The sequence below is a fragment of the Ambystoma mexicanum genome, chromosome 11, assembly GCF_040938575.1.
Source record: "Ambystoma mexicanum isolate Mex_15411 chromosome 11, UKY_AmexF1_1, whole genome shotgun sequence".
NCBI classification, from domain to species: domain Eukaryota; kingdom Metazoa; phylum Chordata; class Amphibia; order Caudata; family Ambystomatidae; genus Ambystoma; species Ambystoma mexicanum.
Window position 1 is genome coordinate 30,791,616 of NC_090934.1, and position 27,043 is coordinate 30,818,658.

Consider the following 27,043-nt stretch of genomic DNA (forward strand, 5'->3'; position numbering starts at 1 on the left):
AGAAGTGAAACTGATTTTTTTTCTTTACCGAGGATTCCCAGCCTGGCGACTGGGAATATTCATGAGCATGTGAATCCATGCCAGACCCCATGCTGGAGAAAGGAGGGCATTCAGGGGAAGGTTAGACGAGACATGGGGAAATCCAGAGAAGAATATTGAGGAGGAGATTGGAGGTGACGAGTGCAAGGCAAAAGAGTATATTGTTGAGAAGAGCGGAGGAAGAAGAGAGAAGAAACATTGGGATCAAGGTGGGAGACAATACCCGAACGGCAGAAGAGTTTGAAGGCAGAGATAGCATGATAAGAACATAACGTAAGGTGGTCCGAGACATCCAGTGGAAAATGAGGGAGTAGAGGCACAGCCCCAAGACAGAGGTGTTTGGAGGGATGTGCACGTAGCAATCTGTCAAGGCAGAAGTGAGAGTGCAAGGAGAAGAAAGAAAGGACAGGAAAGTTCCCTTTATTCACAAGACTGTTCTGTTGGTTCGGCTCGGCTTCATGGCGCTTGTCAAAATACTGAACAGACAAAACTAGACTATGACATTCCTTAACGACTTGAGCACAGAGGGAAATGCAACCTGCTCTAGATTTCAGCAAATAACATAACAGGTGTATTTGTAGAGCGCACGTTCACCCCAGAGGGGCATCTTGGCACTATTGACAGATATCAGATGTTTGTTGTTACCCTTTCGAAATGGTACCTGTTGCACAGCACAGGTTCTTCAAGCGAGGTCCACTGAATTAGATCCCACTCATGGCTTAATGGACAGGGTTGGTTATGCTGCACAAGTGTTTTGCACCTTTTCAAAAACTGAATTTTCTGTTGAAAAAAGATATTTCAGGTATGCAAAAGTGAAGCTGAATTAATGTGGAAAGTTTACAAACCGGGCAAGGAAATCCGTATTTTTTTTTTTTTTTAAATGGTTTTGTTTGAGAGGGCAGTTCACCCGAAAGCTACCCCATACTCTTGCCTAAAGAGAACTGCACAGCCTAGAAAACATTCTATATACTGGAAACCTAAAATAAACGTTCAGTTAGGAACACACATCAGAAAACAAATGAAAATGTACTGAAGTTATACAGTCCAGTTTATGTTGTGATTGACATTTCAGGATCACTTTTCAGTATAAAACGTGGTTGTCACTTTTTAGTCACAAAAAGAAATGTTAACTTGCAATTTCTTTTTGCTTGGCCAGTCTATATTGAAAAAAAAGTCAGAGTACTGGTAAAGAAGCTCTTCATAAGCCTTCCATCCTGTATTGTGGTCAGTGGGGATTTGTAAACATATGAATACATGCTGCCCCACCCCAAAAATAGCACTAATACTGTCTGTCCAGGTCCCACGAACGGGACATTGCAAACTACACATATAACACTTACAATAGAAAAATGCATCTGTGACAAAACATCAGTGTAGACAATATTTGTACAGTGTAACAAATACATTAAAAAAATTGTTTAAAAAGTGGTCAGTATTCAAATATTGTAGAACGACGTGGGAATCTTTTCAGTGCAATAAAACATTTGTACCGAGTTTCATACAGACTTAAGTGCATGTTGAGGAATGCATGCAAGTTCAACGACATCACAAGAAGCATAGTTTCCTTGAAGGGCAGAACCCCCATGCTCAGGGTTTGCAAGTGATCCACATCTAGTTTGTGTCTATAGTTCTAGTATGTCTACAGCTGGCTAGCTTGGAACTGGTTTGCTTTTCTTTGCCGCCACCTCATCGTCGCTGTCGTCGACTTGGTGAATAACCAAATCGGACGCGCCATCTTCCGCGACCTCTGTATCTGATCTGTGCTCTTCGCCTAACTGCCAGCCAGTGTCTTTCTCATCATCTGCAGAGGGTGAAAAGACAAGGGAGGATTCATCGTCCTCATCATCATCATCCAAGTCAATGGGGACGCTCTCCACACCAGCCTCGGACAGACATTCGTTGCAGAGCCGGTAGCGCCTCGTTCCCTCTTGCACGACTTGCCCGGTCAGATCTGTGACGTGGCGCTTGCACTTCCTGCAGATGGGCTTTCCAGCCTGGTGGATCTGCAAATAAATATCCAAAGGCACAATCAGCAGCGAACAAAATACTGCACAAAATGGACATTTCCCCCCAAAGAAAAAAGAATATTCACAAGAATCTGAAATCTAGGATCATTACTGGAATACTTTCCTAACATACAATTGTGGTGTTGTGCCCACTTTACACTAGCCTGCTAACGAGCTTGCATTACAAGCCATACATAAGTAGTCGCAAACATTCTTTGCTATGTTAACATTTGATAATGTAGTGCATTGTTTAAAAAGGTTTTGTGTATCAAGACCAGCAGACGTACTGTTCGGAAATGGCTGCGCAGGTGCTCCAATCTGGTGAATCGCTTCCCACATGCTTCACATGGATAGGGTCTCTCCCCCGTGTGGCAGCGAAGGTGGCGCTTCAGGTCCGCTTTCCGCTTCACCATATGGGTACAGAACGGGCACTTGAACCTCATCCGGGGCAGCTCATCTGTTACACAAAGAACCATGTTAGTTGCCGAATGACTTGGAATATGGTGTGAGCGACTAGTACTATCACACTACTGCTTTTAACAACGTGCACATAGGTATGTATTGAGCAGTTCACATCATGTATTCCAGACTCAACATAAAGCTACTGTTGACTCTTGTGGACACTGTACCCCACACTTTGAGGCACACACTTGTGAAGTATAATAAAGTGCTCAAGGATGCAAATAGGCCAGGTGATTGGTTACACACAACAGAAAAATATGCACAAACCAAAAGAACTTGTATTACAGCAAAACCGGGACATCAAAGCACATTTGTAAGTAACAGAGGAGTTAGTCCTATTACTGGGTCTTTTCTAGCATGACTTATCATTTTGGTAACCTTTTGGCGCTAGATCCTGCAAGATAGAGTGGGAGGGAGGGGAAGGATGTAAGCAATGAGGTGTTGATATGTACCGATTGGAAGTTATTCTTTCTGCGCTTCTAAGAGTCTGGTGAATAATAAGGTCAGTGGTACTGTGGAGGATCAGAGGGAGGACACGGTCGCAGTAAAGGCATGTTCTAACTGTGAAGTTTATTTAAAACAAAATAAAATAAGGCCTCCCTCTCCCTATAACTATGGGGCTTTCCCTGCCTATCTTTCTAACAAGGGTGCTTGTCAGTCTGGATGAATGTCCAAAAACAAATCCGTCCTGTGGCCAAATCCAAGCTATCTGACCCCACTACTATTGTAAATAACTAAGGTCAGGAGAATGACTCCCTTCTCCTTGTGCTTGTGAGGAGTATCTTCTCACTTCTCTTACTCCTTTCAGTAGACCATATGCAAATAATCCCTAGCCGTCCACTGTATCAAGTTGTGCAGTTCTTTTAGGGGACTGGTACTGCCCTGGTCCTTATTCTTCCTGGTCAGCTTAAGTCTATTTAGGTTCCTTTTCTCCCCATTGCCGCGCTCCTGAATCTCTGTTACACTCTTCTCCTCTGTAGTTCAAGTTCCCATTACAATTCCCCCATTCCCAGGGTGCAGTTTCATATACGAGTTTGGGTGTCCTGGCTTCCCAGGTCTGTTCTCCCCAAATATCTTCCTTTCTTGTGCCCTCTTTCTTATCTTTGAGATATGGGTGGGTATTGCCTTTTCTACTCTATGGTTTTTGTATTTCTTCTCATCTCTTTCAAACAGTTCTGTTTCATTGGATTATTTCCAATAGTTTTCCTATTACTACTAGCACGAGGTTCGCTTAACTTATAATGAATCCTGCTTGGTTTTCTGGTATTTCCATTCCTCATTTTACCTTCTGAGTTCCGGGGCAAAGTCGGCAGTACCTGCAAGGCCCTTGGATGCGCTTTCCTTCTTGTCGCCACTCCGCGGCTTGCTCTCCAAGACGTCTACTTCCTGGATGTGCCGTTCTCATCTTTGGGACGTCACAGGAATCCTGACTCTGACTGGGAGCTGCTTACTCCCATGGATGGTCTTGGCGCCGTTGTACGGGCAGACTGCCCACCACTCTGATTCTTTGGACATGCCAACACCGCACTTCCTCCTCCGCTTTGCTTGGCTTTCTTCCTCTCTCGCATGCTGGTGTTTCTGGTTCCGCTCTAGAGTGGATCTGGCACACTTCGGCTCTGCATTCTGCCAGAGCCCTGCCTTCTTCAGCTTTGTTAAGCACAGGGAGCTTTCCCTGCATCGCTCGTGTCTTCACTCTCTCTCTCTCTCTCTGCCTCCTCGCTCTCTCATAACAGTTTGGTATCTTGTATAAGTCCATATAAGCCATCACTTGGAGGCCATCAGGGAGTTCCTCACAGCAACGGGAGTCCGTGTCCCCATAGGGGGAGCCTATCCCGGCGAGGTCCCCCTTGCCTCGACCTCTAGGGAGGGTGTTGAAAAGCAGACTCACCTCCTTAACCTCACATGCGGTAGAGTCACCCTGGGGGAGAAGGTTTAAGTTACTTACCTATAACTATTGTTCTCCAGCATGGAGTCTGGCATGGATTCACATGCTCATGAATATTCCCAGTCGTCAGGCTGGGAATCCTCGGTAAAAGAAACAAGTTTCACTTTAAAACTGAATTTCTCCTCTAAACAAATCACTGTGCTCTGGGTCATACTGCTCCCAACCAATGACAGTCCTCTCCCTAAACTCCACCCCTGGTGACCATCTTCAGATTTGGTAAGCCCGTAAACTGGTAGTATGAACCAAGAAGAACCAAAGAGAGTAAGGCGAGAGGGTTCACATGTGAATCCATGTCAGACCCATGCTGGAGAACAATAGTTACAGGTAAGTAACTTGTTCTTTCTCCAGCATGGCATCTGGCATAGATTCACATGCTCATGAATAACGATTACACAGCAATACATATACACAACCACAGGAGTTGGCAAGGCTCAACAGAAGCAATGAACACTCACCTCTGGAACAGACTCACCTCAAACAAACAGGTTGCATAGCACCGCTTGGCTGACTCAGGACTCCATCCTTGAATCCCTGTCGACACAGTAGAACCTCGTGAAGGTATGCGTGGACCCCCACATAGCAGCCCTGCAGATGTCAAGCAGGGGCACACCAGAGTGGAATGCCGTCGTAGCTGCGACGACTCTGGTGAAGTGGGATCTCAGACAGCCTGGCAGCGGCCGGCTAGCCAGTCAATGACAGTATATGATGCAGCCGGAGAGCCACCTAGAGATGAAGCCTTTCCCCGATTCATAGGTCTAAAGTTGACGAACAACTGAGAAGTTTGCTGAAATTCCTTTGTACGTGCCACATAAAATTTCAAAGCACGAGCAACGTCCAGCGAATGCAAGGCCCTCTCCGCCGGCGATGACGGATTTCGGAAAGAAGACCGGCAGCACCAAAGGTTTGTTGAGGTGGAATTCCGACCTCAACAAACCTCCGGGCATAAAGGTGGGGTGTGTACGCAGTACCACCCTTGAAGCGTGGAAAGACAAGTAAGGCTGCTTCCAAGAGAGGGCCTGAATCTCCCCGACACACCTGGCCGAGGTAATAGCCACAAGGAAAGCCGTCTTCCACGAGAGAAACTTGAGCGAAGCTTGATGCATAGGTTCGAAGGGCGCTCCCATGAGCTTAGTTAGCACAGCATTGCGCTCCCACGCCGGGACCTTCACCAGCAGGAAAGTCCTGAAAAGCCTCTTAAGGAACTCCTTGACGGGCCTGTGAGACCACAGTGAAGGTCTGCCCTGAGACCTGGTGTACCTGGAGATGGTGGCAAGATGCACCTTGAAAGAGGTGTGAGCCAGGCCCACTTTGGCCAAGGAAAGCAAGTATGGCAGAAGTTGCACAGCCGTAACCCGCAGAGGGGTAATCTTCTGAGTCTGGCACCACACTGAGAAGCGTTTCCATTGATGTCCGTAGCCCTTCAATGTAGACGAGGCTCTGGCCCTGGCCAGGATGTCCTTACATTCTGCGGGTAAAGCATAACCTCCAAACTCTAGGGCTCCAGGAACCATGCCCTTGGGTTCAGAGACTCTGGGTCATGATGCACAATCGCACCCCCCTTCTCAGGGGAGAAGGTCCGGGGACACAGTGATAGCATGATGGATGGGGACGCTGACATGTGTGTTAAGTCCGGATACCAGATCTGCCTCGGCCACGCCAGGGTAACAAGTATCATCCTGCAGTGGCACTATCTGAGTGTGTTGATCACACGTAGGAGTGGAAACGGGGGCATGGCGTAAAACAACTGTCCCTCCCACAGGAACGAGAACGCGTCCCCCAAGCTCCTCAGTTGAGGGAACCTGTTGGCGAACCTTTGGCACTTATTGTTCGCAGTAGTCACAAAGAGATTTGGGACCGTCCCCATTCGTTGAACAGTCGATCCACCTTGTCCTGGTGAATCTCCCACTCATGGCAAGAACGCAGTCCCCTGCAGAGTGAGTCCGCGATGGTATTCTTGACTCCCGCCAGGTGAAACGGAACGAGGAACATGCCTTGACGAATGGCCCACTGCCACAAGTCCTGAGCCTCCTTGGAGAGTGCCGATGACCGGGTAACCCCGTGTTTCTGGATGTAGAACATTGTCATGGTGTTGTCTGTGAAGATCCTCACCACGTTGCCCTTCAATGGCGGTAGAAAAGACTTGAGGGCCCAGAATTCGGCCCAAAGTTCCAGGACGCTGTTGTGTAGGTCTTTTTCCTCCAGTTGCCACAGGCCTCTGGCGTGCAACTATCCGTTGTGGGCTCCCCCTCCCTCTAAAGAGGCGTCTGTGGTGACTGTTTCCTGGTAAGGAGGAACCTGAAACAGAGCTCCCTGGACGAGATGCTGCCGAGCACCCCACCACCGTATTGCCCGAAGGACCTTGTTGAGAGAGATCTTGTCCGTAAAGTGCCCAGACACTTGCATCCACTTCGCATCCAGAAACTCCTGGAGAGGTCTCATTCGCAGTCTGCAGAGGCGAACAAGATTTATGCAAGAGGACAACATGCCCAGAAGCGACTTGATGGATGGCACCATCGCTGCCTGGGCCAGCGCTGCACCCTGCCTCGTATGGTTTTCACCCTCTCCTCTGAGGGAGATGCCAATCACGTCACCGTGTTGAGTTGTGCACCCAGGAATATAGCATCCTGAGATGGCTTCAAGCAAGAACTTGGATAGTTTATGGAGTACCCCAGCTCCGTCAGCAGACGTACGGTCCTCGCTGTGTGCTCGCTTGACAGGGACTGCGAGGGGGCACACACCAGCCAGTCGTCCAGGTAGGGGTATACATGGATGCCCTGCAGACAAAGATGTGCCGCCACCGGGGCCTGGCCCTTAAACACCCTCAGGCTGACTTCAGGCCGAAAGGCAGAGCCTTCAACTGGTAGTGCTGTCCCTGAACGACTAATCACAGGAACTTGCAGTGCTTTTTGAGAATGGGGATGTGGAAATAGGCGTCCACCAGGTCCAACGACGTCAGAAAATCTCCCTGCTCCAGCTGGCTGTGCACGTGCTGCAACGTGACCATCCAGGACTTTTGAGACTTTAAGTACTTGTTGAGACGATGTAGATCCAGAATCGGCCTTCAACCTCTAGTCTTCTTTCGAACTAGAAAATATCTGGAATAGACTCCTGAGTCGCTGAGGGACAGGCTCTATTGCCTCTTTCCATAACATGGACTGCACCTCCTTTAGAAGCAGTGACCGTGTATTTCTTGTTGCTGAAATGGAGGGATAAGAAGACACTTGCATTGGAACTCCAAAGTGTGCCCCTGTCTGACAGCGTGCAGCAACCATCTGTCTGTGGTGATCTTTTCCCACGTGCTGAAAAACTTTGTGGGGTGCGTAAGTGGGGGCCCGCAGCCACGGCCGGTTCAGGCTTGCTTGGGGAGAGGTGTGCCGCTGCTGGCCTCCACTGCCTTTTGAGGGTCCCCTGTACGCTTCTTGACTGGTAGAGATTGGGGGCTTCCTGTAAGGGGTACTATAACCCTTTGACGATCTGCCTGGTTTTACTCTGGAGGAGGGAAAGGCAGAGGATTGTCACTGCTGCAAAGTTCCTAGGGAACGTGCTGTCTCCATGTCGTGTTCCCTGTCGAACAGCATATCCAGCACCTTTGTCTGAATGTCCTGTCTGAAGTTCGTAGCCTTCAGCCAACCTTGACGGCTCAGAGACACCCCATTCCCCACCTGGCAAAAACCTGTGTCTGCGATGTCTACCGATGGCATGATCCGAGGCCACCGCTCCTTCCTGAAAAAGTTCCAGTGCCTTAACCATCTTATCCTCCAGTATAAAGTCCAGGATAGGGCCCAGCTTTTACCAGAGTTCCCAGTCATAATGGGACAAAATGGCTCATGCATTCGCTGCCTTGATGGTAGAGACGGCCGTGTAAATTATCCTCTTGCCCATCGCATCCAGCTTCTTCTTCTCGTGGTCTGGATGTAACATGGCTGATGATGACGGGTTCGCTGAGCATTTCCTAGCTGCAGCCGAGACCACCGAATCCGGCGGGGCTGAGATCTTCGGCATCTGGCCGCTGAGTCGAGTACCCTGTACTTCTTCTACAATCTGCCCTGTTTCATTTGGGATTCTTCATATGGGCTAGGCCCTCTTCCCAGATGTTGTCCAGGAGGTGGACTGACATGATGGTGTTCCTCCTCAACTTGTGTCATTGGTAAAGGAAGTCTTCCTTCTTCGTCTCCTCAGGGCCCAACGGAAACTGCTCCTGAGGCCCTCAAGATGACCGAATGAAAAGATCCAACTTCGTCTGGAGGGGAGGCCCTATATGGCTCGTCCGCATGCAGAGACTCCCCATCCGGCACAATGAAATAGTCGTCCTCGCCGTTATCCGTAGTCGTGGTATCTGTGTCCGTGCCTGTGTCATTGTATGGATCTGGAGCACCGGTAGGAGTCTTGTCCTGACGAGGTGGTGGTGGCAGCGGGGCCGGATGATGCCGAAGACCTGCGACCCCCCTTGGACTTTCTCTTCCGCAGGGGAGAGTTTATTTTCGGAGGCTCTGGCGATGCCGGCCCTGACGGCGGCCTCCTCAGTTAGATTTCGGTGACCAGTGTGTGCAAGGTGGACAAAATGTCCAGCGACACGTCCCTAGGTCTAGGGGTAAACAGAGCCAACAGAGTCAGATCTGGGCTAATGTGTCTCCTCTTCCGCACGGGGACTGAGGTCCTTCCTCAGGTTCTCCCCCTCTGTGGTCAAGCAGCATCCCTCGTGAGGATCGTCCTCACTGGTACTAGAGTAGATCTGCTCCGGTCTATCCTCGGTAGCCTTCCGGTCCGCATACCTGGAAGGCCCCACAGGTGGGGCCGCTTCCCTCTCTCCCTCTCAGGAAGTTGTCCTGGAGCATCCGCTTGGTCTCTACTTAGCTCTGGTTCCTTAGCTGCTGCTTACGTAGCTGTATCCCGCCTTGGGGGCAAGGACACCAGCTGGGTTGCCGCCACCTCTTTCCTGGACCTGCTCTCTTTCAGAGCCGAGGTGGACGTTGTTGATTTTGATGAAGAAGTGCTTGTTGCTGCCTTCGTTGACGGTGCCGTCATTGACTCTGTTGCCTTGGCCTTGGTTGAAGCCTTTGCTGGCTTTGATAAGTCCTCCCCAGACCTTTCCCTCGTCTGACTATCCGCGGACACACAGAGTTTGGATGGGGTTAGCCACTTTCTCTTTGAAGACGCTCCTTGCGTTGGCAGGCTCACCGTGGAGGATGATGGTGACGGCGAACTCCTTTTGCCCGACTCGGGACCCACATCAGTGTGGAGCTAGCCTCGCAGAGCATGGCCTTCTCTTAGTCCTCGCAGGCAGGGCGTCATCAAAGGATCACAACCTCCTCTCAGAGGGAGAACGCTTCTCGGACCAGCCGGTCCTGGATGAGGCTTGACTGTGCCCCGAGGCTGCGTAAAAGGCCCTGCTCGACTTGAGCCAGGCCGACAACCTGCTGTATCTGTCTTTTTCTTTGAGAAACCACAGCATATTTAGCATTCCTCCTCATCGTGATCCAGATTCAGGCAGTACAATCATTTAAGTTATCGATCTTCTACGAAGATGTTTCTTAAATCACACTTCGCGCAAAGTTTGAAGGGGCTGCAGCCTTCTTTCTTCTCTTCAGCTATGCTAAAAGGGCGCAAAGTAGGCCCCAAGGCCGGGCCTTCACGAAACGTTGATGATCCGACCATAAATGAAGAACTTCACAGGTAGCTGAGCCCCGCTGCCGCCCTCTATCCTTCGTCAAAGACTAAGCAAAAATCGGTCAAAACTATTTTGCAAAACCTTTACAAAAAAACACAAAATTAGCTCAGAGAGCAATCTGAGGACTTCCAACACTGAAGCGTGGGGTAAAACTCTGAAGATGGCTACCATGGGTGGAGCTTAGGGAGAGGACTGTCAGTGGATGGGGGCAGTATGACCAAGAGCACATGATTGGTTTACAGGAGGACTACAGTTTTAAAGTGAAAGTGAAATTGTTTTTTCTTTTACCGAGGATTCCCAGCCCGACGACAGGGAATATTCATGAGCGTGTAAATCCATGCAAGACCCCATGCTAGAGAAGGGACAAATTCCCTCAATTCGTCACAGTACGCTAGATCAGTTTCACAGATCAGCTAGAGAGTTTAATGTCAAAAGTTGAAAGGAACAATGGTCAAACAGTGTATTGTACTATGTCAAAATGAATTCAAATAACTCAGCGTTTTACTACTGACAAACACAAACTTCATGAATATAACCACCTTTAATTATGATCATGTTACACATGCAGTGGCTATTAAAAAAACAGATATATTTTGGATTTGCCATACTTATTAAATTGTTGTTAAAAATCACTGCAAACTGTTGAAATCAACGGTGCTTCGCCATGGCCGTACATGAGCAGACGTCATTAGGGTCTTCCTTAATGGGAAATTTGATGACCATGAACTGCATATGAACTTGTGTATAAGCTCCATATGTTCTACCTTGGCTGTGGGTGAGGGGATCCTGCGTAGTTTAGTAGCCGTGGACAGATATCTGGTCCCTCGGTGTGTCCAGAGATGAAGGTGTGTCCTGCGTTACTTTCTGACATTTTCCTCAACAACTGGACTGAATCAACTTCAGACAGTCAGTAGGCCAATTGGCTATTGGTTGGTTCGAAGGGGCATTCACAGACATGGTCCAGTTAGCTTGTACCTCTTTCAGCCATTATGCCATGGGCATTTAGTGGAATAAAACGCGGCTTGTTTACCTCCAAAGGATGTCACGTCTGTTATTGTATTTACTGTAGTAAGCAGGTATACGTGTGGGCATGCTGCATTGGTACTTCACCATCCCCGAGAAAAGCACATTTGACTCAAAGGACAAGAATTCATTTTTTTGGCCTGATTTTCACTGTGCTCTCATCCTCCTTTTGCTAATAGATTTTCTTTCTTTCCTCAAGGCAAAGGGGAAGGTGCGGTTGGAGCACTTGAAAGCAAACCAGCTGCTTCGATGCTCATCCCTTCCGCTTTCAGCCATGGTCCTCCGTGGTCCTGGTGCAGATGTTGCTTTGTACCGCACAGCAAACAACCAATACTTGGAGAAAGGTATTCTGCAAGTCCAGTTCTTATTTAGTAAGAGGAAAAAAAGAACTAACATGTCTTACCTTTCTGAATACTGCTTTATTTAACTTGCGTTGGATTTCTCTGCCTTGAATGCATAGTGTTCATTTGGCTCTTGTCTGGGGTCTTAACCCGATTTCTAGGCCACACAATGTCAGTTTTGCCGCTCCCTCAAATATTGTACTGCGGGTCCAAGGTGGTAGCTTGATATGCTGTAAACTCCCCCAAATACTGCAATAAATTAGAGAGTTTAAACCCTCTGAAGATGAATTTAAAAGTTAAGTTCCTGCTCGTAGAGGAATCCGGTCTATGTCTTGCTGAGCCCTTCAGTAAGAACCCATCCAATTTCAAAGACATGTTATATGATGCAGTTATTGTATACTGCAGAGTTCACCATTTTCATGGCCTCTGACTCTGTTTGTCAAACGTGTCGACAAGAGTTCTTTTTGGTTGAGTTGACTTCAAGGAGCTTCCTAGGTGGAAGTAGTACTGCAAATTCCATAATCCTTAGACTGGACAGTGAGTTTGGGTAGTTGACAGGTAGTGGGCAGGCTATGGGGCCGTGTGCAACTCCTGGGTGTCAGTGTTCGTGCAAACATGTTAATTTGTGTGTTAAGTGGCATTGGCTTCAGTGGTTCAGGGTGATCCGGTTTGGGGCCTTCCGTGTGTGTTGGAGGTATGGGTGTGTGCATTGCGTGGTAGCTAGAATCTCTCACTTGACGAGCAGATTTGGTGTTATGTGCTACATGTTTGGTATGTACACTGTGGTAATGCTAAAGACTTTGTGAATCTGAAGATGGTCTCAATGGACTTTGGCCGGAATGCCAAGGTAGAGTCAGTCAGATCAGTGAAGTGAAGTGAATACTCCTGGCCAGGGAAAAATGGAACAGGGGTGGGGGAGGTCCCCACAAGCCCTTATCCTATCTTGCTTGTCACTGTTTAAACACTCAAGTGAAATACAAGTGTATGTCTGATTCTAATAGATTTGAGCATATGGGTTTGAATCCTGAGTAGGGCACTTATACCACTGGTATTATGTCTTTTAGGCTGGCTGCGTCACTCATTCCACACGGCCCACCCAAAAGGGCTTTAAAAAAATGAAACGTGAATTGAATTTGATTTGGGTGAATCACGCTCTGCCTTCTTAAAGTTAAATGAACAGTGTAATGGTGTGAAATTAGTTCAGAATCCTCCAAATAGGTCTTCCAAAAGAATGATGTATTCTCATTGGGGTCAGCCTATCCTGCTTGTCACTGTTTGAACACTCAAGTGACAAGTGAAATACAATTATCTGTGTGATTCCTGGTTGGTGCTCTAGGGATACGTCTGGTGAAAAGGCCTGTGGAAGACCACAAATGTCTAATTTTGTGTGGTTTGGGGTCTGCACAGTGTGGCGTGGTGGAGTAAGGAGTCGGACATAAGGGTGACATGTTTCAACAAGTGTTATTTTTAGAAATAAAGAAAGGGTCCTACCTTTCCCCATCTTAAAAGGGTTATCCATGCCTAAATAAATATTAACTCGAATGCTCATCGCCACGATGTTGGTTCAAAAGAAAAGTCAGTCCAAAAACCTCTAACCCTATCACTAGCCTACAAAAGGGTTCAGAATCCTAATGAAAATAGTACCAGGAGAATGTCTCCCTTCTCTGGGTGAACTGGCTCAACCTCATCACAAGTTGGGCAGTATCGTGGCGGTAAACACACCCAGTTACCACCCAACGCTATTAGCGTTATCGCAACTCAGTCTGGCAAAATCTCGAGGGGCTTTTCAGCGCTATTACCGACGGCAGTAATAGCACTGAAAATGGGCGGAAAGGGACGTTTTCACCTAAGCAAAAAGCTGAAGGTAAACCTCCCACTTTCTGCCCAAACTTGGAATTGGACGGAGTGGCAATGCGGCTATAATAGCGTTACCCCCACATTTCTACCGCTGCGCCCACCCACAAGGCCCTTAATCTTTTTCCTATTAATCTTTTGCTCTAGTTTCTGATTCAACAAATAGAATATGGTCAGGAGAATGACTCCCTTCTCCTGACCCACCTCACACAGTCTTGAGGGCTGCTTTGGGATTTTCTTTGGCAATAGTCCTCAAAGGTTTGTTCACTTCTTCCCAAGGGCTTCTGAAAGCTTGCTTTACAGTTCAAGCAATTCTTCCCGGTTTTATGACTATTACCTCCAGATAGCTCTTGTTGTCCAAGATCCTCTTTAATCTTAGATTATTACTGTGATGAGGGTGTTAACTCCCAAGATTCTCTTGACTCTTGGTTCTCTGGGTATCACTACTGTGACGAAGGAGATTACTCCGAAGGCTTTCTTGATTCTGAATTCTCTTGGGGTCACAACTGCGATGAGGGTAATTACTCCTGATGCAGCTTCCATTCTCTGTGTCTTTTTGGTAATTACGATGAAGAGGGAGATTACTCCCAAAGTAACTTCAAATCTTTGTTCTCTGCGGAGCCCACCTGGGTTAGCCGCAGTTTTGTTACCTTGTTTGTGTTTGGAACGCATGCCGGGTTCTTACCGGGGTCGCAGGTGATTTTGTGGTTCGCTATTTGCTTCCTTCCTGTTCGCCTGCACGACTCTGTGAAAGGCCTGGGAGTCTCACCATCGGTGTTGGAGTGAGTGGTCCACCTCCTAGAAGTCATGCCACCACCTAAACCTACCCAGCACTGGAGTGAGTCGGCTCGCTGCCAGCTCACGGGATCCTCCTGCTGTTTCCACACTTCCACGTCCTCTCTTCCGGGGACCAGCTTCTCTGCACAGCTGACATCTCTTTCGGGACCAGCTTCTCTGCACAACGGACATGTTCCCTGGGTTTAACTTCCTGGGCTTTGCTGGCTACTTGCCGGCTTCTCCCGAGATTCTATTCCTTCAGTCCTTTCTCAGTTGTTATCTCTCACAGCTGGGTGCACCCTCAGAGCAGTGCCATCGTTTTTTGGTTGTTTCCATGATGTACTCGGCATACTTTCTCAGATTTCCTGCACGTGTAATGTCGTGCAGCAGCGTTTCATGAATACAAAAAAAAGAAACGGGGCGCATACACATCATCCCCACTCACACAATCCTTTTATGTTCTCACAGCCCCAATCGCCAGTCCTTTTCTCTGTGCAAACGGGGCTGGAGTCCTGCACAACCTTACCTGACCCTGTCCCAGGACATGCAGAGGACTTGGTGTCCTGGCCTACCAGAGCCAAAAACTATCTACAGGCAATTCAGGGTGGGAATCACAGAGCAACCCTCACCCATCAACTCCTCATCTCATCCCTATACCTAGCTAAAACAAGCATTGGCAATGCCAACAGTTTGGGCTTTTGTGTAGGCATGGGAAAGGCACTATAGTGGTATTAATGGGCCCTTGATGGTAGAATCAGCAAAATGGTGCGAGTACCTGGCGTAATACTTATACACAAGCCAAAACTGTTGGCTTTGCCAATTCTTGTTTTTAACAGGACTTCAGTGAAGGGCTTATATATCAAATGGTTGATGGCAGCCCTGGTTAAGCCTTTTATTTTTTTTTTAAATGATACTGGCAGCACATTTACAGCTCCAATTAAGTCATTAACTCTCAGAAGACTGCTTCGAGAAAACACTGGCAGGCACTTTGAATGTTAAGGCCCGATTAAAGCAAGCTCAAAGAGTTACACATGCAAAGGTGTTTTGGGCATAGGCAGGAACTGGGTGGGAATGACCATAGAGTTTAGCATGGCCATGAGCAGTCAATGGGTGGTGCAAGGACGGCATGGTATCAACAGTAAAACAGTCACAAGTGAACACAGTTCAAGGGTGTTTATTGAACTTCAACAAGGGTGTGATAAATGCCTATCTAATCCTAAATCTACAGATGGGAGCAAGCTATGGCCATTAAATAATAATAATGCAGTCCTATTGGATTCTCGTCAAAATAAAAGGGCCTATACTAAAAAACCTATTGCCAATCCTTACCACTAAATACAAATAGGGTGGGGTAGAGTTCATTAAAAAGAAAGAAGTGTTCAGAAAATTATATGTCAGGATGTTCAGGCCGTTGGCCTCCCTTCCCCACGTTTTCAGCGCGGGACAAGGCGGTTCACTCGAGCAAAGCACACACTCTGGCTTCTCCGGCACAAGGATACAGTTCTATTACCAGCACTAGGGCCTTCTGTGCCCAAGTCTCTTTACTTCAAAGTCTCTTGACTCAGAGGGCCTGATGTACTAAAACCAAAATGCAAAAGTTCCTTTCCTTCTGTACATACTAAATTCAGGTGATTCACCATGGATCCCCCTCAGCCAGGCTCAGATCCTTCGGTTCAAACAATTAAGTCTCCCTCAGCCGGGCTCGGACCAATTTCAGTTTGCTTTAAACTATCGAAGACTTTCGAATGTGCAAGGGTTTAGCTTGACCCGTTGCCGGATCACTTTCGATCTTAGAATTCCCTTTACTACAATCGCCAACCAGTTGGATACCTAACAGACTTTCGAATGAACACCCAGATGGCGCCGGACCACTCTGTCTACGGTATCTTGCTTGGCTTCCAAAGTTCAGTCACTCCTCTGGTTTACAATTATATTTGCGTCGCTCTTCAAATACATTTCACACGCTGTTCTCTTTAGATTTCTTCATACATTGTTGCTGCTTGAAACCTTGGTTTTAACAGAGGCTGGTATGGTATCAGTCTCTTTGACTCACCGGCTTTGCTGTCTTTGCTGGCACTGCTATGTTGTAGGAGCCAAGGAGAGTACCACAGCGGCAATCGCTCCTCCCCGTCTTGGTTATCATCGCGGGAGAGCTACGGGTACCTCTGACACATAATGCAGGTTTGTTCAGCTTCTGTGCGAGGTCTTAGGTTTCCAAGGCTCACGAAAGTAACGATCTGAAAAGGTCAAGGGCACTTCCCTCCTTGCAACCCTTTCTGGTTTCGCTGTCTTTCTCCTCGTATTAAACTGCCATCTTGGAACCGCTGTTTCCTTGTGTGCTTTGCCTTGCTCAGAGTGTGCTTTCCTGCTCCGCCTTTTAACCGCGTGGGGAATTGCGATGGAAGTCAGGTGTGTGTAATGATCAGTAATTGCCTGACCATTGTCCGTGAGAAAGTGTTTGTGTCAGGAAAGGGGTGGGGGATTGAGCTCCTAAATATCCTACCTGGTAGGATGGGGAAAAGGTGTTACAGGGAAGGGGATACCGTGTCTCACCCTCCGGTGTCCCACTCCCCAAAGACCCCTCATCTAGGTGATCCTCCTGCACCTGGTCAGCCCCAGGAACTGCATCCAAAAGTGATGGCCGTGTCCTCGTCACCTGGATAACAGATCCCCGGGGGCTAGCGGGTGAGACACCTTTAGGTTTCCGACAGTGGGCACATAACCAAAACAACACCTACACGCTTTTTGTCCCTTGTGAGAAACGTGGGTGTGTTCTCAAATGTAGACCCAGAGAGTCCTCTATTCAGGTGGCTTGGGGAGGGCCATCGCTTTTGGATCCCAACCCTGGGGGTGGACAAGCGAGGGAGGATCACCTGAATAGGGGAGGTTGGGGTTGCCCTCAGGAGAATACCCTAGGGGAGACTCAGTATTCTACCCAGACAGTGGTGGAAGTCACAGATGCCTTCTTGGGATATCTTGACACCCAGAACCCATATCCAGGTGGCAAGAGACTTAGATCTTGCACTATCCATAATGGCCCCATAGCAAGGAGGGAAGGAGCTAATTACTCAAAAGGGAGAGGGAGGAAGGCGCAAGTGACACAGGATCAGAGCACTGAGAGTAAGATGTATTAATTCTCTCCAACTCATAGGGAAAAACTACCTTAAGCCCTATAGACATAGATCATCAGCAGATCGAAAAAAGGGGACAATTTCCTCCCACAAACAAACTAGGAGTTATTCACATATCGCCATGCAATATCCAGTAAAGGTGTGCAGAACTCTACTTAAATCCTGTTATCTCTTTATAAACACTCTTCCCTAACCTCAAGAGAATGTTTACAATCTCACCCCATCTCCCCCCTCCCCCTTTCCAATAAATACTGAGACGAGAAGGAGGCCACTAAGATCAGTAGAGATTACCCATAGGAATAACATGGGGAAAGTAAGGGTAACCTACTTTAGAAAGAACTACTGTCCTACTAATAGAGTCAGGCAGAGTCAGGCATTGGTAGTTAACCCTTCACACCTGACTCCATCTGACTGTGTTCAGCTATAAAGGGTGTGGCCAGTCACAGAGACATGAACGAGCAGGGGATGCAGTCCGGATTGGTGGAACCCAGAAGCAGAGAGAAGCAGGAGGAAGACTGGTGCGCAGTGACGCGGGCCCGGTGTGTATGGGCTGCAGCGTGGCGAGGGAGCCGTGCTTCTAGGGAGCTGGAGAAGCGCTGCCTGCATTCCACAGGCTAGGTCCAGCAAAGTGCTTGTTCCCTTGTGGCGAGTGCCGATCCAAAGGGTAACTGAGGGGCAGGTGGTGAGACCCTGACCTCAATGCCGCATTGCCTGGAGGAACCGCCTCTCAACGCAATGCTGCCCGGTGAGTTCCATAAATAATGTCATTTTATTTATTTAAGTTTATGTATACAGCACTTATATCCAGGTGAACTCGGGAGCGTGCGTTTAAATGAGAGCACAGCAGGATAAATGCATGAACAGGAAAAGCTGCACGGAATCAGAAAGAAAGAAAAGTATGAAAGTTAAAAGCAAAGACGAAAAGGCTGAAAGAGCAGCAAGGAGACAGAAAGCAAAAGAAAAAGCAGTGAGAATAGCAGATCGGAGTGAAAGGCAAGTAAACGCCTGATCGAAGCTGAAAGCGAAGGAAAGTGGAAAGAAGCAGCGAGTGGCCCGTAGTGAAGAGAGGCACGGGAAAGGCAAAGAAAGGTGCCTGGGGCACACTAAAGAGGGTGCAAAAGTGCACAGAACAAAAGAGGGTGCAAGTGTGCATGAAAAGGAAAGCAGATCAGAAAAGTGCCAGGGGCACGTTAAAGAGGGTGCGGATGTGCACAGAAAGGAAAGCAGAGAATGCAGGTGTGCACGGAAAGGAAAGCAGAAGAAAAGGGATGCAGAAAGCATCCAAAAGAAACAAAAGGGTAACAGAAGAACGTAAGAGCAAAGAGAGGGTCAAGAGGGTCAGAATGGTCACGCCTAGGAAAAGCAAAAAAGCCTGACGTTTTCCAAAGCCTCTGATTCTACCCCATGAAAGAATGGTTTATGAATTCAAGACAGAACTGTAATACATCGTGTGTTGTGTTTGGAAGCTGGAAGAGGCATAGAGCGTGGGGGAAAGAGACCCTGAGAGGCCCATTTAAGAAATCAAAGTACATCCCGATAAAGAACTGATTTTGCGTTTCAAAGTTGAAAGGGGCCTGGGCTTAGGGAAGGGAACCCTAAGAGGCCTAACCAAGTTAGATGCTTGTTCGTTTTTGGTGAACTGGTGAAAGGATTGAAGCGTGGGGAAGGGAAACCTGAGAAGCTTACAAAAGGAACTGCTACCATTTCTCATGTTGCTTTTTTGAAACATGAAGCTGAAGCGTGGGGAAAGGGACCCCAAAGGACTTTGGAATAACTACAAGGGACCTGTGGAGAAGATCTTACGAAAGCTCTGAGGATTGAACTTATTTGTGTGACTTTGACCCAGCAGCACCTGGTAAGAAGACCACCTGAAACCAAACCTGGTTTCCATTTTTGTTGAACCACGTTTTAGCATAGGTATAGGTTTAGAACGGCCATTAGAAACATCAGTTAAGGGAATTACCCTTAGAGCTAGGGCCAGCCAGGCATTACACCAAACCAGGAACCTTTTTTTTTTTAACAGTTTTTATTTTATAAAACAACACACCAAACATTACAATACTTGGGACTTCCGTGAGCAATTCAACATCATAACATTACAAACAGCGTTCTTCAGTCCCGAACCCTCCCAACCCCCCAACTTGAGCCAATTTGTCCATGTCATCAGCCTGTGATTCCACAGGCGGGTTTATCGTCGTCTCGTTATCCGTCTCTGCATCACTCTGATCGGACTGGGGGGGCTCTCATAGTGGTTACTAGCTGTCTCCATTCAATTAGGGGTCCTCCCCTCCCCTGCAAACCATATCAAACCAAACAGCCATTTCTGCTTCTGCCCATTTCAAGAGGTCAGCCCACCACAAACCTATCCTTGGTCTCTGGGCTGCCTTCCAGCCCATTGCTATCCTTCGTTTGGCCAGGATATATGCTAGGTCTTTCATTTTGCTTATGTGCCTTAAGTTGCGTGGCCTAGGGAAACCCCCCCAACATGCATGCCCAGGCCGACTCCCCCTCCAATGTAATACCGCTTCCTGCTAAGCGTGTCCTCAGTTCTGACCAAAACCTTCCCACGTCCGGGCAGGCCTAGAACATGTGTAGCAGCCCAGCCTCCTTCTTCCCGCATCTAGGGCATTTCTGGGTTGTCTGGCCACCAAACCTGGCGATCTTACTGGGGGTGAGGTATGCTCTATGCGTGACATACAGTTGAATTTGCTGGAGCCTCACGTTCCGGGACACTTTTTTATGATATCTTTGGGCTCTTTCCCAGAGCCAATCTGACATGGGCTCTCCCACCTCTTCTTCCCAAAGTTATCTCAATTGGGTCAATTCCTTCCCCACCTTGGACCCCAACAGCTCATATGTGAGAAATCTCATGCCCACCCTCTGAGATATCATATACTGTCTCCATGGTGGCATCCAGTTGTTCAGTGAGCACCGCTGTTGGCCACTTCGCTCGCACTCTTTTAACAATTCTGGTGTAAGTTATGTACTGCTCCTTATGCGCCCCAATGTCTTCTATCAGTTTCGGGATCTCCAATGCCTCCCTCTCTTGCCATATGTCTCCCAGGGTGGCCAGGCCTACTGGGTCCCAGTACCTGCGGACCCCTTGTATCAGCTGGGGATCCTTTCCGCATAGTGCTACCAGCGGCACCTGCGTAGAGTACGGAACCGGCTGTCCCGTTATCTGCCACGCTCTATGCCACACCTCCCAGCCCAGTGCCAGCAGCCCGCCATCCCCTGGACCCTTGGTTTGGACAGCCACACCACTTCTCTGAGGAAGAAGGGAGCCGGTTCCCCGCACAGCAGCCTGGATTCTGCCGTCTCCTCATCAGACAACCACCTCGCTACATACTGCAGCTGTCCCGCCAAGTAGTATAGTTCAAAGTTTGGCAGGTTTTTCCCTCCCCTGTCACACGAGTTGTGTAATTTCCAAAGGGCCACCCTGTTCCTGGAGTTGTTCCAAATGAAGCCCCGGCACAAGCTGTGAAGACTAGCGAAGAAACGCCTCGGGATTACATGCGGGATGTTAAAGAAATGCAACAGTCTGGGCAAGACTACCATTTTGAGCAGAGCAGCTCTCCCCATCATAGCCAGGGGTAGCCTGGACCAGAATCCCATGCTATTTTTGATTCCTGCCACTGCCTTTACCGTATTATGTGCATGTTCTTCTCCTGCCGTATGGTATATGTCAATTCCAGGTATTGGCAATATTGGCAAGCTTCCGGGCTGGATAAGCCTGTACCTCCCCAGGGGAACACGCTAGACTTCTTGGGGTCAACCGCTATGCCGGAAAGGGCGGCAAATTGCTCCATCACATCCAGAATGTACTGCATGTTCTCTTCTGGGTAGCGCAGATAAAACAGTATGTCGTCAGCATATAAAGAAATGAGATGCATACCCCCCACAGTGTGGATACCTATCTCCTCGTATTGCTGTTTTAGGCAGATGGCCAGTGGTTCCAGCACTAGTATGTATAACATGGGGGCGACCACGGGCAGCCCTGTCTAGTACACCTGCCTAGTTGCCATTTATCCGATATGATAGCACCCATTTTAACCCTGGCAATCGGGGAGCTGTATAACATTTTCGCCCACCTGAGGTAACCCGGTCCCATTCCATAGCCCTCTAAGGTCGCGATCAGCCAGGGCCATCTAACTGAATCGAAGGCCTTGACCGGGTCTAATGAGACTATAGCTAATTCCCCTGGGTCTCCTTTTGTTTGGTCGATGATATGATGCAATCTTCTGAGGTTATCAGTTATGTTCATGCCCGGGACGTAGCCCGTTTGGTCGGTGTGTATCAGGCACAGCAGTGAGGATTTTACTGTCCTGATTGAGCATCGAAAGGGGTCTGTACGACCCACAGCCCGTGCTAGGCTTGCCCGGCTTCAAAAGCGGAATATTCACCGCCTCCCGTAGGGACTCTGGTAGCCTGCATTGCTCGTACGACTTGTTCAGCATAGCCAGCAGCGGGGGAAGCAACTCCTGTTTATAAGCTTTGTAGAATTTGCTCGGAAGCCCATCAGACCCAGGGGCCCTACAGGTGGGCAGGTGCTGAACCACTAGCTCGAGTTCTTCCATTGTAATAGGGGCATCAAGGTCTGCGTGTTCTGCATCGTCTAGGCCCATATCTTCCAGCGTTCCCTTGGATTTCGTGGTCTCTCGAACCTCCTGGGTCCTCATAGAGATGTTTATAGTATCTCAGGAACTCTTCATTCACCCCCTCCTGGGTATTCTGGGTCTGCCCTCCTTCCCCTTTAATTTCCCCGATCACTGATCGCGGCGTCTCTCTCTTGTATAGCCAGGCCAGCAACCTGCCCGGCTTATCTCCCCCCGCATGCTGTCTTTACACATATTTCTTTTAGCTTATTTTACATAACCTGTCCCAACTTTGTCTACTAGCTTGTTGTAGCTGCCTTATCTTATCTCTATCATCATTAAAGGTGCCCACTCTGCGCATCATCTCCTCCAGCTCCTCTTCAATTCCCTTCAACTCCTGCTCTATGCCCCCCTGGAGGCCCCTAGATCTCGATATGAAAACCCCCCGCAAAACCACCTTAAACGCCTCCCACACGGTTTCCATAGAGCTAACGCTGCCAGTATTGATCTCAAAGTACTCGGTGATCGCCTCTCTTAAATCCTCCCGGAATCCCGGGTCCTGCAGAGCCTCGGCTCTGAGCCTCCAAGTGGGGATCCGCACCCTGGGAGGCTGGTATCGCCACTCCAGGACCAGTGGGGAGTGGTCCGAGAGCACCCTGGCTTTTAATTTCCACGCCTTCCAACTCTTCTGCCAACTCCGTGGAGGCAAACACGTAGTCCAGTCTTGTGTGAAGGTGTGGTGCCGTATAGTGCGAGTATTGCCTATCTACAGGAAGCAGCAGCCTCCAGACGTCAGCTAGGTCGAAGTCTCAGGAGGGCCTGTAGCACCTTTGCGGCTGGGGTGGGTTTGTCTATTTTACCATCCGATCCGTCAACCTTAGGATTAAGCATGCAGTTAAAGTCTCCGCCCCACAGGATCCCGCCACCCAGCAGGGGGCTAATTTTACCATATAGAGTCCTAAAGCAAGCCGGTGTGTCCTGGTTAGGGGCATATAAATTTACAATACACACTTCCCGGTTTTCCAATATTCCCTCCTTAACGATCAGTCTGCTGTCTGGGTCCGCCGCGACCTGAAGCAGCTGAAATGGTACATGCGGTGCCACCCTGTGTGAGAACTCCTCTAGCGTAGGCCGAATATGTGGCTCCCCTCCAGGCACCCCCTCCATTTCTTCTTGACCACCTCCAGTTTCTCCCTGGTGAGGTGGGTCTCCTGAAACAACGCTATGTCAATCCTCATCCTTTTCAGATACATCATCACCTTGTTGCGTTTCAGATAGCTGTTGAGGCCCCTGACGTTCCAGGTGACCACTCCAAGGCACCCTGGCGCCATGACTACAGTGTCCCGCCCTCCTTCTCCCCCTCTTATTCTGCCTGTTAAGATTCATGTTTTGGCTCGTTACCCTTTCCCTCCCACCAAACTCCCCCCCACCCTCTTCCCAACTCACGGTTCCCCAACCTCAAGCCACTGCACACCCCCGCCACCCTCCCACCTCCCCCTCAACCTTGACTCCAACCCCAACAAATGGCCAGCTCCATCCCTGGATCTCAGGCCCCCCGCGTTTGGCTCTGCCCTAGAAAACCCAGGCCCAGAACCGAGCAGGGTGTCACCGGACTGCCAGTGACCTAACTAAACTTCTCATTATGGGGGTGTAAGGTCAAGCTCCGTGTAGCTCCCATGTTAATGTCAAAGTTTCCAGTGCCACCGGATCATACTTAGAACTGTGGCTCTAGGCATACTCCCCCGCTAGTTATATACAAAGCTATATTCAAGTCCCATTGTCATAAGCTGCAGCACCTAGGGTGCGCCAGACGCATATTACTTATCTCCGCCTTCGTTTTCCTGGATATCCGGTCCTTGGGGGCAGCTCTGCGCGTCCAACCATCCCATGGCGTCCTCTGGGGTGTCAAAAAACAAGGTTCTGCTCTTGTGGCATACCTTCAGTTTAGCTGGGTAGAGCAACATGTACTTGTGGCCAGCTTCCCGCAATCTCCTTTTCACAGACCCAAAGTTCATATGGCTGCGCTGTACCTGCAAGGTGTAGTCCGTGTATGCCGTTATGTTCGCAGCCCCCTTCTGTATCGTGCCTCCCTTCCGAAAGTGTTCAAGGATTTTTTCACGGTCCCGGTAGTTTAGGATCTTGCCGATCACTGTCCTAGGGGGGGGGGTTCCCCGGCGGCAGGTTCCTCATCAGGGCCCTGTGCGCCCTCTCTACAGCGAACCCCTGTGACAGGGCTCCCCCAGATATCTCCTGCATTAGCATGGACTCGATGAATTTGGTGGGGTTAGTTCCCTCAGCACCTTCCGGCAATCCGACAATGCGAATATTGTTTCTTCGGGCGCGTCCCTCCACCCTGTTCTTCAGGTTGCCCACACGTTGCATCAGGGCGTGAAGTTCCGATTTATGGGCCGAGCAGGCTGCCGTGTTCGGGGCCACCTCTTTTTCCAGGGTTACTTACCTATAACTGTTGTTCTCCAGCATGGGTCTGGCATGGATTCACATGCTCATGAATATTCCCCGTCGTCAGGCTGGGAATCCTCGGTAAAGAAAAATCAGTATCAGTTTCGTTTCTGATCTGTCTTTCGTAGTAGTAACCAATCACTGATCTCTGCATCATACTGACCACAGCCAATGACTGCCATCTCCCTAAGCCCCGCCTCTGGCAGCCATCTTCAGATTTGGTAGCACGTGAAGTGGCAGTATGACCAAGTGAAGAGCCGCAGAGAGGTAGGCGGGAGGGTTCGCATGTGAATCCATGCCAGACCCATGCTGGAGAACAACAGTTACAGGTAAGTAACTTGTTCCTTCTCCAGCATGGGGTCTGGCATGGATTCACATGCTCATGAATAAAAGAATACATAGCAGTACACACATGCACAACCACGGGAGGTGGCAAAGGCTCAACATTAAGCATTACATCCAAAACTCAACATTAAGCAATTCTTACCTCCTCACCAGGCTCACCTTAGGCGAACAGGTTGCGCAGCACTGCTTGGCCGACCCTGGACTCCTCCCTGGAATCCTGATTGACGCAGTAGAATTTCGCGAAGGTGTGCGTCGACCTCCACGTAGCAGCCCTGCAGATGTCCAGCAAGGGCACGCCAGATAGGAACGCCGTGGTAGCTGCGATCGCTCTGGTGGAATGGGCTCTCGGACGGCCAGGCAGCAGTCGGTTTGCCAACCGATGACAGTACATGATACAGCCGGAGAGCCATCTGGAAATGGAAGCCTTCGAGAGAGCCTTCCCCTGATTGACAGGTCCAAAGTTCACAAAAAGTTGTGACGTCTTCCGAAAACTCTTCGTGCGGTCCACGTAGAACTTCAGCGCTCTAGCCACATCCAGCGAGTGCAAAGTCCTTTCAGCCGGTGACGAAGGCGACGGGAAGAAAACAGGCAACACCAAGGGTTCGTTGAGGTGGAAGTCTGACGGCACCTTGGGCATGAAGGAGGGGTGCGTCCTGAGCACTACCCTCGTGTCGTGAAAAGTCAAGTACGGGGGCTTGCAGGAAAGGGCCTGGATCTCTCCCACCCGTCGTGCGGAGGTGATGGCCACAAGAAACGCTGTTTTCCACTCCACGACGAGAACTTCAACGGAGCTGAGTGCAGAGGCTCGAACGGAGGTCCCATGAGCTTGGTCAGCACCACGTTGAGCTCCCACGCCGGGGCCGGGGCCTTCACCGGCGGGAACAATCTGAACAGTCCCTTCATGAATTCTTTCACCAGATGATGAGACCACAAAGACGTCCGTCCCGTGGTTCTGGTGTATCGGGAGATCGCAGCAAGATGAATCTTGATGGAAGCGTGCGCCAGTCCAGCCTTGGCCAGCGTCAGCAGGTACGGCAGTACTTGAGGAGCCGTAATCCCTAGAGGGTTAATCTTCTGTGCGTGGCACCAGACAGAGAACCTCTTCCATTTGTGTCCGTAGCATTTAAGAGTTGAGGACGCCCTGACCTTTGCAAGAACCTCTCTGCAGTCGGCCGGTATGTCGTAACCTCCAAACTCTAACGCTGCAGGAGCCAGGCCTGCAAGTTCAGCGACTTCGGGTCGTGATGGGGATGGCGCCTCCTTCCCTGGAGGGAAGATCCGCGTCCACTGGCAGCTTGATTGACGGGGCTGCTGACAAGTCCAGAAGAAGGTCCGGGAACCATATCTGCCTTGGCCACGCAGGTGCGACGAGGATCATCCTGCACCGTGACCTCTTGAGCTGGTTGATGAGCCGGATCAGCAGCAGCAATGGAGGGAACGCATATAGGAACAGGCCCTCCCAGGGGAACGAGAAAGCATCGCCCATGCTCCTCGGCTGGGGAAACCTGCTAGCGAACCTCCGGCACTTGGAGTTCGTCGCGAACAGATCGATCTGGGGTGTGCCCCACCGTCGGAAGAGGCGGTTCACTAGATCCTGTCGTAGTTCCCACTCGTGGCACGAGCGCAGCTCTCTGCTGAGCGAGTCGGCAATGGTGTTTTTTATTCCTGCCAGATGAAACGGCACCAGAAACATCCCTTGGGCGACGGCCCAATGCCACAGATCCTGCGCCTCCTTGGACAGGGCTGGGGATCTGGTACCGCCCTGCTTCCTGATGTAGAACATGGTGGTGGTGTTGTCGGTGAAGATCCTCACCACCTTGCCCTTGAGGGACGGAAGAAAGGACCTGAGGGCCCAAAACACTGCACGGAGTTCCAGGACGTTGATATGGAGGGACTTCTCCGTCGGCAGCCAAAGGCCCCTCGCGTGCAGATTTTCGGTGTGCGCTCCCCACCCTTCCAGGGAGGCATCCGTGGTCACTGTCTTCTGGTGGCCCGGGGTCTGGAAGTCCATGCCCGCCGCCAGATGCGCGCGGGTGCCCCACCACCGGATCGCTCGTCGGAAGCTCTCGTCGAGTGTGATCCTGTCCTCGAAGCTGCCCGTTGTCTGGATCCAGCGAGCGTCCAGGAACTCCTGTAACGGGCGCATCCAAAGCCTGCACAGGCGGATGAGATAAATGCAAGAAGACATCATTCTGAGGAGGGACTTGATGCACCTCACCCTGGCCGAGTCCGCAACCAGCATCCGCTGCACCTTGTCCAAGATGGCCCTCGTCCTTTCCTCCGACGGAGAGGCCAGAAGCGCCACTGTGTCGAGCTTCGCTCCCAGAAACAGTGCGTCTTGCGCGGGCACCAGGTGGGACTTGGCGTAGTTTATGGAGAATCCCAGGTCCGTGAGTA

At 49.6% G+C, this 27,043-nt stretch overlaps 1 protein-coding gene across 2 annotated transcripts in view; it reads right to left on the minus strand.

Moving 5' to 3' along the window:
- Nucleotides 1-1,069: 1,069 nt before the first annotated feature.
- ZBTB8A (zinc finger and BTB domain containing 8A) overlaps nt 1,070-27,043 on the minus strand; it is a 243,412-nt gene continuing 217,438 nt past the window's right edge. For both annotated transcript variants that reach the window (XM_069622467.1, XM_069622468.1), the window contains exons 3-4: nt 2,333-2,502; nt 1,070-2,042 (exon numbers count right to left, since the gene is read on the minus strand). In XM_069622467.1, the coding sequence (XP_069478568.1) occupies nt 1,689-2,042; nt 2,333-2,502 (524 nt within the window). In that variant the 3' untranslated portion in view covers nt 1,070-1,688. The remainder of the gene's footprint in view (nt 2,043-2,332; nt 2,503-27,043) is intronic.